General features: G+C 42.8%; 1 protein-coding gene across 7 annotated transcripts in view; it reads left to right on the top strand.

Moving 5' to 3' along the window:
* rab11fip4b (RAB11 family interacting protein 4 (class II) b) overlaps positions 1 to 15441 on the top strand; it is a 58972-nt gene that overhangs the window by 26657 nt on the left and 16874 nt on the right. For 2 of the 7 annotated variants that reach the window (XM_070974394.1, XM_070974375.1), the window contains exon 1: positions 3902 to 4397. The exons of 3 other annotated variants lie outside the window; for them this stretch is intronic. In XM_070974394.1, the coding sequence (XP_070830495.1) occupies positions 4320 to 4397 (78 nt within the window). In that variant the 5' untranslated portion in view covers positions 3902 to 4319. Of the gene's footprint in view, positions 1 to 3901; positions 4398 to 4796; positions 5016 to 15441 lie in introns of those variants that run through there. 2 more of the 7 variants (XM_070974411.1, XM_070974385.1) reach the window with 1 other exon arrangement.

Below are 15441 nucleotides of genomic sequence, written 5' to 3'. Positions count from 1 at the left end.
TATATGTGTGTTTCAGCCCTGAGTCCATTCATCCATGAGGAGTACAATGCAGAACCCACCACGTCCTCTTTGCCACTGAGTCTTATAACACTGCACCTCCCTTCACTCCAATATACTGTACACCATTACAAAAAGTAATGTAATAATGTCTTCTCCTCCCTGAAACACATTAACATAACTGTGTTAACACTTTGTGAAAGAACTGAGTGAAAACCTGTCCAAACCTCTTGGACCATAACTATGTGTCGCAGTGTGAATGTGGCAGGTAGACATGAATAGAATTGTAAATGGCTTCTTTGAAAAGGGGGAAAGGGGCCAGCCCTCTAACAAATTGCACATAAACAAATAGCCACAGGCCATTGGTTGAGCCACAGCCAACATCTTTGAGAGGTGACAGAGGAAGAGAGCAAGAGGGAGGGAGAAAGAAGGGAGACTACAGGAAGGGTGCATTCCATTCCACACAATTAGCTTTTATTTGGCTTCCTCAGCTTGGATCATATCTCTTTCCTCCTCCTCTTCGTCTTTTCACCACTTTTCCCTCCTTTGCTCATCACTCCATCAGTACAAGAGTACTCACATCAAGCATCAGGACTCAAGCAGCGGTGGCTCTGTGACACCTATTATATGAGACACAGAGATTGGCCGGCATGCAGAGTATGACTCATGAAGTTAACATGGAAACACTGAAAATATGCCCAGAGAGAGAGAGAGAGAGAGAGAGAGAGAGAGAGAGAGAGAGAGAGAGAGAGAGAGAGCAAGACAGCAAGACGGAAGTATGTTCTGTGACATTTCCTTGTAATTTTAGCAGGATTAAGTTTTGGCTCAGCTGCCATCAGCTCTTGCCAGAGGCTGCTGAGTCCACATACTGGAACAAGACATGAAGTGGTGAGACCTTAGCCAGCACCACGCAGGCATAACAACATACACCCAGAAAGTATGAGATTGTATTGGAATTACAAAGACAACAAATTGACAGATTAATCCAATACTTTGGTGAAACACAGCGAGGAGGAAAGGCAGAGAGAAGTTTATAGAATCAACGTAGCGTACAGGCCCGGGGGAACATACAGAGGCTACTGTATCATCCTGCTCTTTTTATTTCAAGTAGCACGGAGACTGGAGTGGAGTTGTTATGATGGCAGTAGAGTGTGTGATTTATGTTTCCACAGCTTGGGGAACAGGTCCTTCAAATGTAAGGAGGACAACAGCAATATGAGAGTCCGGGAGGTTCTCAGATGACAATAAGAAGAGGAAGTGGATCATACTGTGATAGCAGCTTGTTCAGTCAGGCAAGATAACGCAGAAATATAGCAAATATATCTGAGAAGTTGTTTGCAGTGAAATCGAATCTTTTTTTGTGATCCATTCATCATAGAGTGTATGAACAAGCACTCAGAACAAAGTGAGAGCAAACAAGAGGAAGAGGAGTACAATAGATTCAGACTAATCATCTGGTACCTCCACTCAGTGGTGGAATGTGACGAAGTACATTTATTCAAGAAATCTGAGATCCTTCATTACAGTTATTTGACCTTTTTAATTAACAAATTCAGAATATGAAGAGCTTATGGAATACGATGTTTTGTTTTTAATTAAACTGCCCAAAAGCAAACCTCAAATGATCAGCTGATAAATGGAGCTGATTAGTTTTCTGTCAGCTGACTGACAGAAAACTAATTGGCAAATACTTTTTATTTAGTAATTCTTCATGTCAATACATTTCACTGTTCCAGCTTCTCAAAAGTGAAAGTTTGCTGATATACCATGAAATTATTTTTAATTTATTTTTAATAATTATTAATAACATAACATTAATGAAAATAATTATTAGTTGCAGTCCAATAAAAATAGTTCAGAATTAGCTCCACCTCAACCAACTAAAACAGTGAAATGCTACTTTTACATAACATTTTGTACATACTTTTTTACTTCAGTAACATTTTCAACACAGTACTTTCAGGTGTAACAGAGTATTTTTTTCAGTGTGATATTTGTACTTTTACTTTTACCACTGCCCCCAACTCAAGAAAAACAACAAAGTACAGACTCACCTACCGGATCCTGTCCCATAGTGACATAGAGTCTGAATCATAATGTCAATTCATGAGCGAGGTCTAAACCAAACATGAAGGGCACCAGCAGCTCATGTGAGATTTAGAACTGCTCCTGGTAATCTGTGTTTTATCCTCTGCCTGTACGTCTGTGTGCAGCACAGCTGAAACCAGGTCATCTTGACGTCTTTGTGAGAAATGTGTAACTGCACACTAACAGAGATACTGTATGGTGCTGTCTGACTCAGTCTGCAGTTAGTGTACAGCACTGTGTGTGCCGTCACATCATTGTAATGTCCATATGGTCCCCATTTCAGCTCGGGCCACACTCACGAACAGTATCTCTAAAATAAGTGGAATTTTGAATGCAAAATAGCTCCACAAAGGACTGGGGGGACTGGCGCCACCCAGCATGAGTAACAAACATGATAATCACATTTTTGGAGCTCTAATTAGAAGATCTCCGGGCCCTTCAGTGCAGACTTCAAGTTGTTTTCTGTATCCCTGACTATGATAAGAGAGTCTGGTCAGCCTCCAACTAGAATAGGAGCGATTTAAAAGATCAGAGTGGAGGAGTAAGGCGCAGAGTGGCAGCTGAAAGAATGACTGAAATGCCCTGTGGAGCTGAGATAAGAGCTGAAAAAGAAAGAAATAATGGTAAACATTACAGAGAGCACGCTCACAGAATATTTCCCTACATTTATTTAAAACTTCTGTGGACTCTTTGAGGGGTAGATTATATGCTTAATGGAACACTGCTGTGAAATTATTTAGAAAGAAGAATTGAAAAAGTTGGTTTTGTAAAATTCTGGAAGCAGCATGAAAATACCAAAATAGTTTTGCGTTTTGAGGGGTTATTTGTAGTTTCCATTCAGCAATTCTGCACATCAGATTAAGAATATAGATATGTTATTCATCTTAGTTTCACTGATTGATCGGAACCAATAATCAACTCTTAGAAATGTGTAACTTTTGGTACATAATTCCTCAATTATCACATCTGTGCAACACATTGTATCTATGAAATGTCAACTTTTCAGGAACCATGAAACACAGCTTCATGTGAACACTGACCACTCTGCATTTTTGAAAGGATCTCATGAATCAGTGATCCTGCAAATGAAACCAAAGATTATTTCCGATATTGATTAGTCTGTCAGTTGTTTTCTCGCTTAATCAGTCCATAAAATACTTAAAAATAAATGAATCTCACATAGCCCAAGTTGGCATATTAAAGAGTCTTGTTTTGTCTGACCATCATTCAAGAACCAAAAGAGATTCAGTTTAACAGCATAAAAGACTGAGGAAACAAAACAAACTGGAGAGACTTGAATCAGATTGAAATAATTGATCCATTACTGAAATAGTTGCCAGATAATTCTCTATTGATTGTCTAATTGATTAACTGTTAAAGCTCTAAAATGTAAGGTTAATTTGCCTGTAGCTGCTCGGCCATCGCCCCTCTTCTTCTCTCCATGACTTCCTTCCCCCTTTTTCTCCTTCCCGTTGTTACGAACCAGTGCGTCTCTTTCTTTTTGTCCCATCTTGTGGAATCTGCTGCATCACTGAAGACAAACAGTTTCAGTTTAAGTGACAGCGTTCACCTCCCTCCCCCCTCACAGCCCACACAGGCACTGGCCTCTTCCACAGCACAGACAGAGAGCAGGCAGGGCTTCATATGCAAATACAGCCTGAGTGGGCGGCAGCGCGGAGCGGAGTGTGCAGCAATGTGAGGGCTCGCGCAAGCCCCGCCCACAGAAGCCAGTTGCTAAGCAACCACCCACGAGGGGGAGGGAGGGTGGGAAGGAGGGGCCATGAATTCAACAACTGTTGCCTGATCTGAGCTCTCAGTGTGTGAATGCGAGTCAGCCGGCGAACCAGTCAGAGAGAGAGAGAAAGTGTGTGAGTGTGAGGGTGTGAGGTCCAGAGTCCGTGCTTGTGTTTGTGTGTGTTTGTGTGTGCCTGTGCCTGTGCGTGTGTGTGTTACAGAGAGCGAGAGAGAGAGAGACAGTCACGGTCTCTGTCGGTGGAGGAGAAACCAGACAGCCGGTGTAGTTTTAAAGTGAACGATACATCCTGCACCGCTTCTCTGCCTCTCTTTGGATTATACCACCAACAGGGATTCACCCTCTGGACTATCCCGACGCTTCCTCCTCCTCCTGCCTTTGAAGGGAACACCTGTGTGGTGTGTGTGTGAGTGTGTGAGTGTGTGTGTGTGCACTCGTGAGCCAAGACAACGGACTGAGCCCTGGTGAACAGGGCGAGTGGATGACTTCAGTGGATGAGGGTTTGGCTGGGGGAACAAGGGGGACCGCTGAACATGGACTCCCCTCACTAGTGAACGGGGTAAGCAACCAGACTGCAGCCAACCAGCCGGAAAATGGGGATGATGAAAGAATACTTGACAGAATGGGAACAGAGGAAACACTCAGAGAGATGTGAGGGTTTAGTGAAAGAAAGGCCAACACATGAAGGTAGTTTTTAGTGAAGGGGGGAGACTGGCCAGTTAAAGGCGGGGGGGGGGGGGACAGTCCAGCGGCAGTGCAGAGTCCATTGTCCCCCACTTTGTGTTTGGATGTGTGTGTGTTGCATGCGGTTGACCCTGCCTCGCGGCTTCCCTGCCTGTCTCGCTCAGCTTCTGGCGTCTGTGTCACCACACTGCGCTGTCCTGTCTCTTCCGCTCGCTCTCATCTCTCCCCTGTCTGCTCTCCAGTATCCCTCCTCATCATTTTCACTCCCTGCCTCAGTCGCTGGTGGCTCTGTTGCGCTTCAGCATCTCTCTGACAGTAATGGGATTAATTGGAAATCAGGGTCGCTGGAAGAAGAGGGAGTGAGAGAGGGAGACAGCATGTGTGATCAAAAGAAGTGTGCGGGACAGACGCGGCATGTCCAGGTGTAGACAGACCGAGGAAGGGTACTGGAATGATGTTTGTGCGAACAGGTTCGCTGTCGATCAGGACTGAGGTAAATATAAATGTCAGACAGTCTGGTCTGTTATGATTCAGGGTCTGTCGTGTGTCATCAGTATTAATACTCATTTACTTGGAATTCCTCAGAAGTCATTGTGCGCTGTAAGTGTAATTCACATTATTCCAGTCTGTCTCTTTATTCAGGACATCATTCAGTGAAAAAGCAGAAGTTTATACCATAACAGTCACCTTGTGTTTTGAAGCAACCACACTGAAAATGTAGGTGTACTGATGACATAATACACACATAAGAGGCCAGTGTCATCATTGTAAAAATAGGTTTTCCTGTCATTTGGATCTGATATTTGCGCCATCTAAAGAAGTGTGACTACAATGTGCTGACAGTACTGGACTATTAGCCTTTAAGTCACGAGCTGTTGACAGTACAGCAGATACTTGCTGTACTTTTTGTTCCCTCTAATATTCATTCATGACTCCTAAAATAGAAAGGCAGGCCGAGTCTTATTTGTATTGTGGGGATCACAGTAGCAACATGTGACGTCAGACCCCGTCGTCGTTTTGAATACTCCTGGTCTGTGGCTGGATGTTACATAATGAGATCTACTCTTCTTCGGCCCTGCAGGACGCTCCCTGCTCATGGTGCCCGGCTCAAAACATCCCAGGAAGACTTTTGTTTTCCACCAGAATCGTTTTGCAAATGTGCATTAAGTTGAATATATTTGCAGTGACTTTGTTCCTTAAACAAGTCTGACATGCAGCCATGTGTCTTTGACTGCGCACAGTTTGTACACCAGGACGAGAATAACTAGATTAGTTGGCTGTACTGGATGAATGGCGACTAATCCCCAGCAGTTAAAATAGTCACTCCTCTCTATTATTTCTTCTGTACTTTCTGATACTGAATGAAGAACATTCTCTAGACAAAACAAATATTTATCTTTCTTAATTCACATCTTCACTAAGTTAATGTAGTTTCAAAGCTGAATATTGTCTCTGAGCTTGCGTTGAGCATCTGCAGAGGCTCTCTTGGTTCTTGTAGTTTTCCTTTTTAGAAAATATTTAAATGAGTTATTGCTATGCTCACGCAACAGCTGACAAGAGGCTGACCACCTGCTGAGGGTCTGCCTCTAACGACTCACTGAAATGCCCCCATTCAATGGACAACAGCAAGAGGGCTGACAAACAGTTGCTTGAGAGAGAGAGAGAGAGAGAGAGAGAGAGAGAGAGAGAGCGAGAGAGAGAGAGAGAGAGAGAGAGAGAGAGAGAGAGAGAGACAATACACATTGTTAAAGAAAGACAGCGAGGTGCTTTCTTTTCTTTTCACCGGACATGAGTTTGATGACTCAGAGAGGACGATCAATGCGTGAGACACAACACACTTTAGCTGTGAGGACGACGGATTTAGACGCTGAGTGAGAAGGAGAGTTGTTAAGCTTCTGTGTTGCTACATGTGATTCAGGGTGTTGTGCTTGTCTCATTGCAGTCCCTCATAATACCAAACTTAAACCATTAATCAGTCGACAAAGAGTTAATCAGACGTCATGCAAAAATGTCCAGATGTGCGGCTTCTCAGTTTTATATTGTTGTGAATTAAGCATCTTTTGGAAACTGTAACTAAAATAATAACTATTCGCAGCCCCAGTTAACTGTATTACACTGCCTGTTGTACGTCTTCGGTTTGATGTTTGTGGGTTGATTGCCGCTTCTTTCTTTTTTATATGAAGCAGTAGCATGTTTTGTTCCAACATAGTCTAAGTGGTTATTAAAGACTGAACAGTTCAGAGCATGTGGGTGACACCCTGGGAAAATAAACCGACAGATACAGTAGCCACACACTTGTCTGCTTGTGTGACAGCTTCTCTTAATTACACTTCAAGATGACAGTGACAGCGTGGCCCCTCACTTAGACTTTCCTCAGATATACCCACACAAACATTTAGCTTTCTTTTTGCTTTGTAGTTTCTCTTTAGTTGAAGGATTGGTAACACATGAGCAGGTGCAACGTAGCCCTTTGGTTGAACTTATGGACCTGTTTGTGCCTCCCACATGTGCATTGACTGAATGGCAGCAGGACATAACAATGGCTTTGCGTGCAGCTTTGTGACGTACAGTTAATGGAGCTGAATTGTCTGGTCATATTCTCAGTTCATGCCGCTCTTCCATTAATTCACACACACAGACAATGAAATAGCTCACTTACATTGCTCATAAGCAAAGGATGTATTTCAAGTTCTCCTTGTTTAACGGGCCCACTCTACACACACACACACACATACACACACACACACACACACACGTGCGCGCACGCACACACATTTCTTAACAACTAATCTCAACTGTCAGTAATACAGTACCTGTTTTTAACCCTTTACGCTTATGTGGATAATCTGAATGTTAATATATAATAATCCAAATTTTTACCTGAACTCCCCCTTGATGAAGTCTGGGCAGCCTAAAATAAACTCACTCTGAAGTACTTTCCTCATCTTTCCACTTGTCAGACATTATTTCCTTCAACAGACAACACACACACACACACACACACACACACACACACACACACGCTGTTTCACCTCTTTGCGTTTCTCATGTGTGTATAAGCTGGATTTCATCGGGAATACCTGCACACAGTTTCCAGTGTGCTGCTCCAGTCCCTCCCTACATTGTCCTTTGTCCAGTGCAACATTCCTGGTAATCCAAGCAGCTGCCCGTTTCCCTCGAGACTCAGGTGGAAACAAGTGTATGTGTGTCTGTGAGAGAGTGTGTGCGTGAGTGTTTGTATTTGTAATTGAAGCACAGTGCAGGGTGTAGAATGCTGATGTTTTTGTAGCAGAGTCGGTGTGTGTGTGTGTCAAACTGCTGTGAAAGGCCCAGTGTTGATGTTGGACTGAACCGTTTTGACTTAAAGATGAATGAGCAGAGCGGAGGAGAGGCTTCATTTAAAAACCTGTTGCTGTTTGTGCGCAGTGTTTCTGCTTGGCGACTATGTGTGTCTCATTTGCTTCTCACAGTGTTGACTTAACAAAATGTTGGTGAAATGTGAGTCATTACTTCCCCTTTGTGTAATGTGTGAGTGTGCATGCGTAGGAAGAGTATTGCTTATCATAGGAGCTGAATGATACAGACACACAGGCAGATACATGCACACATACACGAACAGTACAGAAACAACAGTGTTTCTTCTCTCCCATCATGGTTTTTTTTGCAAAAGCAAATTGTTATTGTGTGAACATGATCGTTGCTCAACAAATAGAGACTATTTACAGTTAATATGTGTCAGGGTTGCTCCTAACTATTGTTTTTACTAAAGATTTCTCTGCTGCTTATTGGTGTATGAAATGTCAGAACATAGTGACAAATCAATCACGGTTTCCCAGAATGTCCAAGGTAACATCTTCAAATTCAAGTTCAAAAGCAGTCTTAGGGAAGCTGCTTTGAAAGCACGACTTTGCCACTACCAGTTACTGATACCAGAGAAATCTGCCTTGGTGAGTTGAAGATACTTAAAAAAAGTAGTTCGAACCACCAAAAATTAGCAAAGAGCCGTGAAATTATAACAAAATATTTATACAAAAAAGGTCACATGCCCACAATTGGTTATTTCACGAAGGTCCCACTCAATAAAATACTCAAAAAATAAGATTCCCCATGATTCATGGGAAAATGCAATTAATATCGCTGCAGGTGGGGATAGTGCATGAAGCAGGATTCCTCAGTTAGCCAGGTAACTTTGAAAATATCATGCAACAACCTCTCTGAGCATTTGTTCACAAACAACAATAATCAGTACTGATGTGTTCTGAGGTTTGTGTCTTTGCAGCAGATTTACTCTCAGCTGTCACAAGGTGAAACGTAGGTTTTATCGGTTGAGCTAGTCAGTGTCATGTATTTACTGAAGTCTAGCCATGATGATTCTTCTTCAGACTGAGATTCAGGAGGCTTATCCCTGATGACACTGTCGCTGTGTGAGCACTGAGCAACGCCCTTTTGCACATGCACAAAGGTCAAGCATGTGGTGGTGGCGGCTGCTTGACGAATGCACTGCCTGGGCATGCCTTCACAGCTGTCAGGAGGGAAGAAAAAGGTCCCAGGGCTGGTTAAAGGGGTTCATTTGGAGCAGAGGAGCCCGAAATACATGTCCTAATATTGTCGTTTCAGTAGTAAACTGGCTACTCTTATATCACGATGCAAATATGAATGTAATTGAACTACAAGCACGCTGCAGAATATAGTTAGACTTCTGGTTCCTTCCTGTTCAAAAGGCCAAAGCATTCAATTTAATATTAAAACCCACATTGAGAAGCTAATGTTTGGTTAGTGCTTGAATAATGACTCAAATGAATCACTAATCAATAACCAACTAATCTTTTCAGCTCCGCAGTTAGAATATCATTCTTAGGTTCTGTAAAGTCACTTATGCCCCCCTGTCTCACCGCTTCTGGTTTCCCACTGGTGAGATCTGAGGCTCAGAGTGACAGAAAAGCCACAGAGCCAAAATGCTGAATATCAAAGCACGAGCATTCAACGATTCACTTAATAGGTGAATATTTCTGTGGTGGCAGCACTGGAGCAGCTCAGGGCTTAGAAGAATGGGGAGAAAGAGAGTAAGAGAGGATGAAAAGAACAAAGAGAGAGAGAGAGAGATGTAAAGCCTCTGCAGAGGAACGCCTCTTATCTCTGGAGCTCAGTCTGACAAACACGAGCAGAGAGACTGCTGCTCTTTCTCTGCTGCCCCTCTCTCTCTTCCTCCTTCCTCTCCCTCTTTCTGTTTTCTCTCCTCCATCCATTTCTCTGTATTTCTCTCCGTCTCTCTTTGCCTGATCTTCCCATCCCTTTTTCCCGCTGACTCACACTAAATCAAAGCTTCATCAGTGTGGATCGATCCGGCTGGTGTCAGTTCATGCGTCTGCTCATCCTGTCCCACCCCACACCCATGTAGCACTCCATCTCTGCTTCGCCTTCTCTGCCTTTTGCACAACACACTGTGCACTGTGACTGTGCAGCAATAACATGATTGCTGTCCAACTAGTTATACAACAAATAGACACCAGGAACAACGCATTTTAAAACCCTATAAGCTTTGTAACTCCTCCAGACTAGTTGTCCTCAAATGATCAATCACATTCCTCAAATATTCTTAGAGGGTTGTCCTCAGGAGAGATCACTGCTACGTCTCTTTTAAAGGAAGAAGCCGCCATTTTTACAGTTCAGCCAATTAAAATATCTAATGCAGATCAATTTGCATCAAGACTTGCCTTGACTTCAATGTCTTTTAAAAATATCTATGGCATTATCTGCCGTACGTGTGCTTATGTGAAACTTTAAATGTTGAAACGGAACAAGTTTATAATAACCAAGTGAAACTAAATTCAACACACAAGGAAATGTCAGTCTGCTGGCAGCATTTCCAGCTGAAAATAAGATGCTCAGGTTGTACCACTCGTACCCAGTCACGGTCTGGCAGCCATCCCTCACTTTTTACATTGAGATCAATGGGGCTTTGAAATGCGTGGTCATCCACATAATTGTCCAGCGTGCCAGAGGGCCAGATTAATGATTTGTTCAGCACTAAAATGTTATTGACTCTCAGCACTCAGCATCGACTAAAGGAGTGTGAGGAGAGGTATATACAGAGTCTTTTTAATGACGGCTGCAACAAAGCTGTTGTTGTTGTTCAGCCTGATAAAGAGTTTGGGCCTTTGATGACTTCGAGATCACTAATCTCAAGTTAATTGGCCTTTCAGTAGCTAATTAGTTCATGTCACTCTGCCTGACACTCTGTATGTGTGTGTGTTTTGTGGGTGTGCGTGTAAGCTTTAATTGTATACACGGGTATGCTGGCACCAGTGTCAGACAGAAGTGGCACTACAAGTAGGGGTGCTACTAGTTTAACTACATTTCCCAGTTGCGTGGTGGTAGCGTCACCGTTTTCTGAATCAAGTAGCTTTTCAGTTGCTCAACTCTTTAATTGGTCATGTAATGCAGTTGCATCCACACAAGCTACATTTTCTCCAAACATTCGTGCAGCTCAAACGCAGCAGAGCTTTCTGCTACAGTCTGAAATAAAGCTGCTAAAGATCTGTGAGCGACGCCACCGCTGTACACGGGTGTGCATGTGTAGCCGACAGAAGCACCTCCATATGACGGTGACATCATGCACCAGTCCTTGGGCTGATTCACCCATGAACATGGCATGTGTTGGGTTGGTGGCACAGCACAATTTGGCATTCGGTATCTTGGCCAAGGACTGTTCAACATGCAGACTGGAGGAGCCAGGAATCAAACCACAGACCCTCTGATGAGTGGTCAACCCGCTCCACCTCCTGAGCCTCAACGTAAAAAAAAAAGAAGTATCTTTGATGTTGTAAACTTCTCCTGCCATGTTGCTGAAGTTTGCTACATTTCTCTTGAGAGTAGCTTGAGTGTAGCAAAGCTTCATTTGATGTAGAGTAACTGGTAGCTTAGCTCACTACACTTAGCTTGCCCAGCACTGACAAGCACTGTGTTGAAGTATGTAGATTAGCTACTGAAAATGTACTTGTTTGAAGAGAAAGGGAGTGAACAACATTTTATTTTTCAGGTGAATGTAGATTATATAGATTTTAACTCACTAAACATCAAAATACAACACTCATCCTCAAGAAGAACACGCAAAAGCATTTTCTGATCCAACGCCGAAATCAGCAGGATGACATAATTTGTCTGTGCTGTTCAAAACCACAAGTCTTCACTGTTGACAAAAAAATGTGTGTGACAACACTGTGGTTAAGCTTTGGATAGGTTTGAGCACCAACATGACTTGGTTAGCTTTAGACAAACATGGCGGTTTGAGTTCAAATGAATAATAATAATGATGACCAAGTTTACTTCTTCGTTAACCTACATTCTGTTTCCTGTGTGTGAAATACTGAATACCAAGTCAGTTTGACTGGCCTTCCTAAGAATAAGCTTCACCTCTGTGACATTTATTTCCATGAGGAATTTGCATGGTGTATTTGGACCAGTTCACGATTTGACTGCAGGGACAGAGGAAATAAAATTGCAAGTGAACATTGGCGGGAGGAGTTGGAGCTAAACTTTTCAGTGTTTCTCTGAATGCACGTTTGCCTCCCACTCACCTGTTTGTTCCAAATCTTTCTCTCACACAAACACACACTTCATTTTGTAACAAGAAAGCGCTGAATGTTTGCCTCCCTATCGCAGCCGGTATTGCGGCAGTCGGTGCAATACAATAACATCATTTGCATCTCACCGTTTTCTATCCTGTGATCTCCTGCGGTGTTGCTCAACAGCTGAAGCCTTGCAAATGCATGACTCAACATTTGAAGTTTCAGGATTGTGTCAACATGTTACATAAACCTGTCACTGCCAAGCTGAACTGAAAGGGAATTAGGAGGTCAGATTATTTTCCAGTTACTTCAGACAGATTTCCAAAGTGTTGCACACTTACATAGCTGTGCTTGTTATGCTTTTTATTTTACTTTCAGTTGCCGCTGATCTTTTCTCTGCTCAACCATCAGCCTCTCGTTCTCCTTTTCTTTCCTTCTATTTCTCTCTCTCTTCAGCTCCCCTCAGAGAAGTGACAACTGTCGCTTGCTCTTCATTTTCTCTTTCTTTTTTTCCTCTTCTTTCATTTCTGTTGCAGCTGCAGTGGATGTAAATAATACATTTTCCTCAGAGAGTCTGGCTTTGTTAGAGTCTCTTCCTCACTCTGTCTCATACGTAACTCTTCATGCTGTACAACTGCTTCCGTACCTGGAAAATCTGGGCTGACAGTGTTCGTGTCTACACCAAATGTCTGACTTTAGATGGTTTACAGCGTACACATGCTCATTCAGCCACACACGACAAGCGATGAATTACATGTAATAAATGTGAGTTAGTCAGTGATGATTGATGTTGTACAGAAGGTCAGTTAAACTCTGAGGGGAGCACAGTCACACATACAGCTAGTTGTTGTTAACATACTGTATGAACCCTGACAATTTCTGCCCAGAAAAGTACACAGATTGAACACAGACACACAGCAAATGTCTGAATTTCTCATCTCAGAGAAGGAGACTGAATTTTTCTCCTTCATCCCTCCATCTTTTCTCATTCCTCTCACCTGGGAGAGTGTGAAAGAAATGATAAGATGTCTGCATTTTAACTGGGTCAGACCCTGAAGCAACAGACTCACAGACAGATTGGGAATCTTTTTTCCCCGTTTATTTAAAGTCAAATGTGAAAACAGAATATGTACGACAGCATGCATGCTGTGCAGTGAGAAGACGAGCAGCTGTGTGGTGTTTTACATCTTTCCTGTCCCTCTCTAGTAAATGTTCTTACATCTGAGAGAAATCCGTGGGCATGATTGGTGATCAGTCATCAACTGAGTTGAACAGTGTATTTAAAAAAAAATGCTGATATGTAAAAGCACTGCCTTGAGAAACAAATACACTCAAGTATGAAACAAATGCTGTGTAATACATTATGTGCACTACCAAACACTGAAAGGCTTCAGGCACTTTTATCACCTGATAAAACCTGCTGATGAATCATCAACAGCAGAGCTGTTTTGGCCCAAGGGAACACTTAATGGCGATATGGCCAAAGGGTGATGTGAGGGCGCGTCAAGCTTCGGGCAGAGCCGCTGCAGTTACGAGCACAAGCTGAATTTGGCATCTTCAGTTCAAAGCCACTGGCAGGTTGAACGCTGTTTGGCAGGCTGGCTGTGTTTGTGCTCCGGGGAAACACTCTGCAGGCTCATGATTTGGCAGTTACAGCCCCCGGGCTGCTCTGGAGCAGGTACGCGGGGAGAGACGCATACTGTACACACACATACACACACATACACACACACACACACACACACACACACACACACACACACACACACACACACACACACATACACACACACACACATACACAGACACAGCTTCTCCTCAATCATCACTTTTTTATTTTCATCAGAGTGACAGGCAAAGTACTTCTGTTTGAACACACACATACACGCACTGAAGGGTATTACTGGCCATTAGTGTCATTGCCTGAAACAACAGCTGTCAGAAAGGCTTCAGTTGACAGCCCAATGACGGCACATGTGCTTGTGTTCTCCTGAAAATGGATCTTGACTGATTCCTCAAGGTGTATCGCTCCTGTTTCTGAACTTCTGAGTGAGTCGCTGAACACATTCACCTGAGCAGAGGACAGTAACGCTCTTTAAATCAGCCTTTACTAAGTAGATTGCGTGAGTGTAGCATAAGCAAAATGCAGTCAGTAAGAATGGAGGTATTAATAACACTGTGGGTAGCATAGTTGGAGTTTTTAACTTTAATTGTACTCTAACGGTATTTCATTTTATTATCAACTAAAGCAGCGAAGCCAACAAAGTGATCATTTACAGCTGATGTAATGATCGGATGTTGTCACATTATTAGCAAATGTGTTGCGTAACAGGTTTTCTCACCTTCATGACCCATATTCAGCGGCACGTCTTTATAGCTCTAACGTTGTTTGTTTATATTCCGTGAGCTTGCTCTTCATATTAAAAAGCTCCTCTCCTCTCCTCCTCAGAATGAGCACCACAGGTGTCAAACTTCCCCGCTGTGTTAGCTTGTTCGGTTCATTTAATTGTTGCACAGAGGCGGGGCTGCCTCTTTTCTTGCCTCCCACTGTTTCTTTTTCTGCCGCGGGGAAATAAGGAGACTGGTCTAAGGAATGCTAAAGAGACCTTTATCCTTCCTTTTATTCCCTGTGACTCCGCTCCAGACCCTCATGTTGGCTCTTTGTAACAATACAGAGCCTCAGTTTTTGAGTTTTTCAACGCAGGCATGAATATTTGCATGTGTGTTTGATGGAATGTAAGCAAAGACCCATTTATTTATTTGCTCTCTCATTTTTTATTAGATGCTTCAGACCACTGGACCTCCTGCCATTATATGAACGCCTCCCAGTTTTAAAAGAAGTTTTGATTTCTGTTTTCCCACTTTTGAAACCTCCAACTCTATTTCAAGTCATTTTAGACTCTTTTTTTTCTTTTTTGAAGGTACGGTTCGAATACAAATCATTTATTATATCATTTGAGTATTTAGGTTCATTGAAAATTATGTCATTTTGTATATTCTGTTGGCAGCCAAACTTACACACACATACACAGTTTCAATATTTATTCTGTCCTTTGTGTGGGCTTGAAAATTCGTTGTTCAGCCAAGAATTCTACACTAGTGGAGCTTAACAGATGAAAGGTTGTGTGTGTGTGTGTGTGTGTGTGTGTGTGTGTGTGTGTGTGTGTGTGTGTGTGTGTGTGTGTGTGAGAGAGAGAGAGAGAGTCTGAATCTTAGTTGCTGAAATCTTTTATTAGTCTTTAGTGTTGTCTCATGCCGACCTGACTGTCCTCAAGCTACTTTGTTATCTCTCTGCCTCTCCTCCATCTTTCTTCATAACTCGTCTAATCTCAGCCTCATACTGTACGGCTA

This window comes from Chaetodon trifascialis, chromosome 2 (genome assembly GCF_039877785.1).
Source record: "Chaetodon trifascialis isolate fChaTrf1 chromosome 2, fChaTrf1.hap1, whole genome shotgun sequence".
NCBI lineage: Eukaryota > Metazoa > Chordata > Actinopteri > Chaetodontiformes > Chaetodontidae > Chaetodon > Chaetodon trifascialis.
The sequence above is the reverse complement of the archived record's forward strand: the minus strand, read 5'-3'. Positions and strand labels throughout refer to the sequence as shown.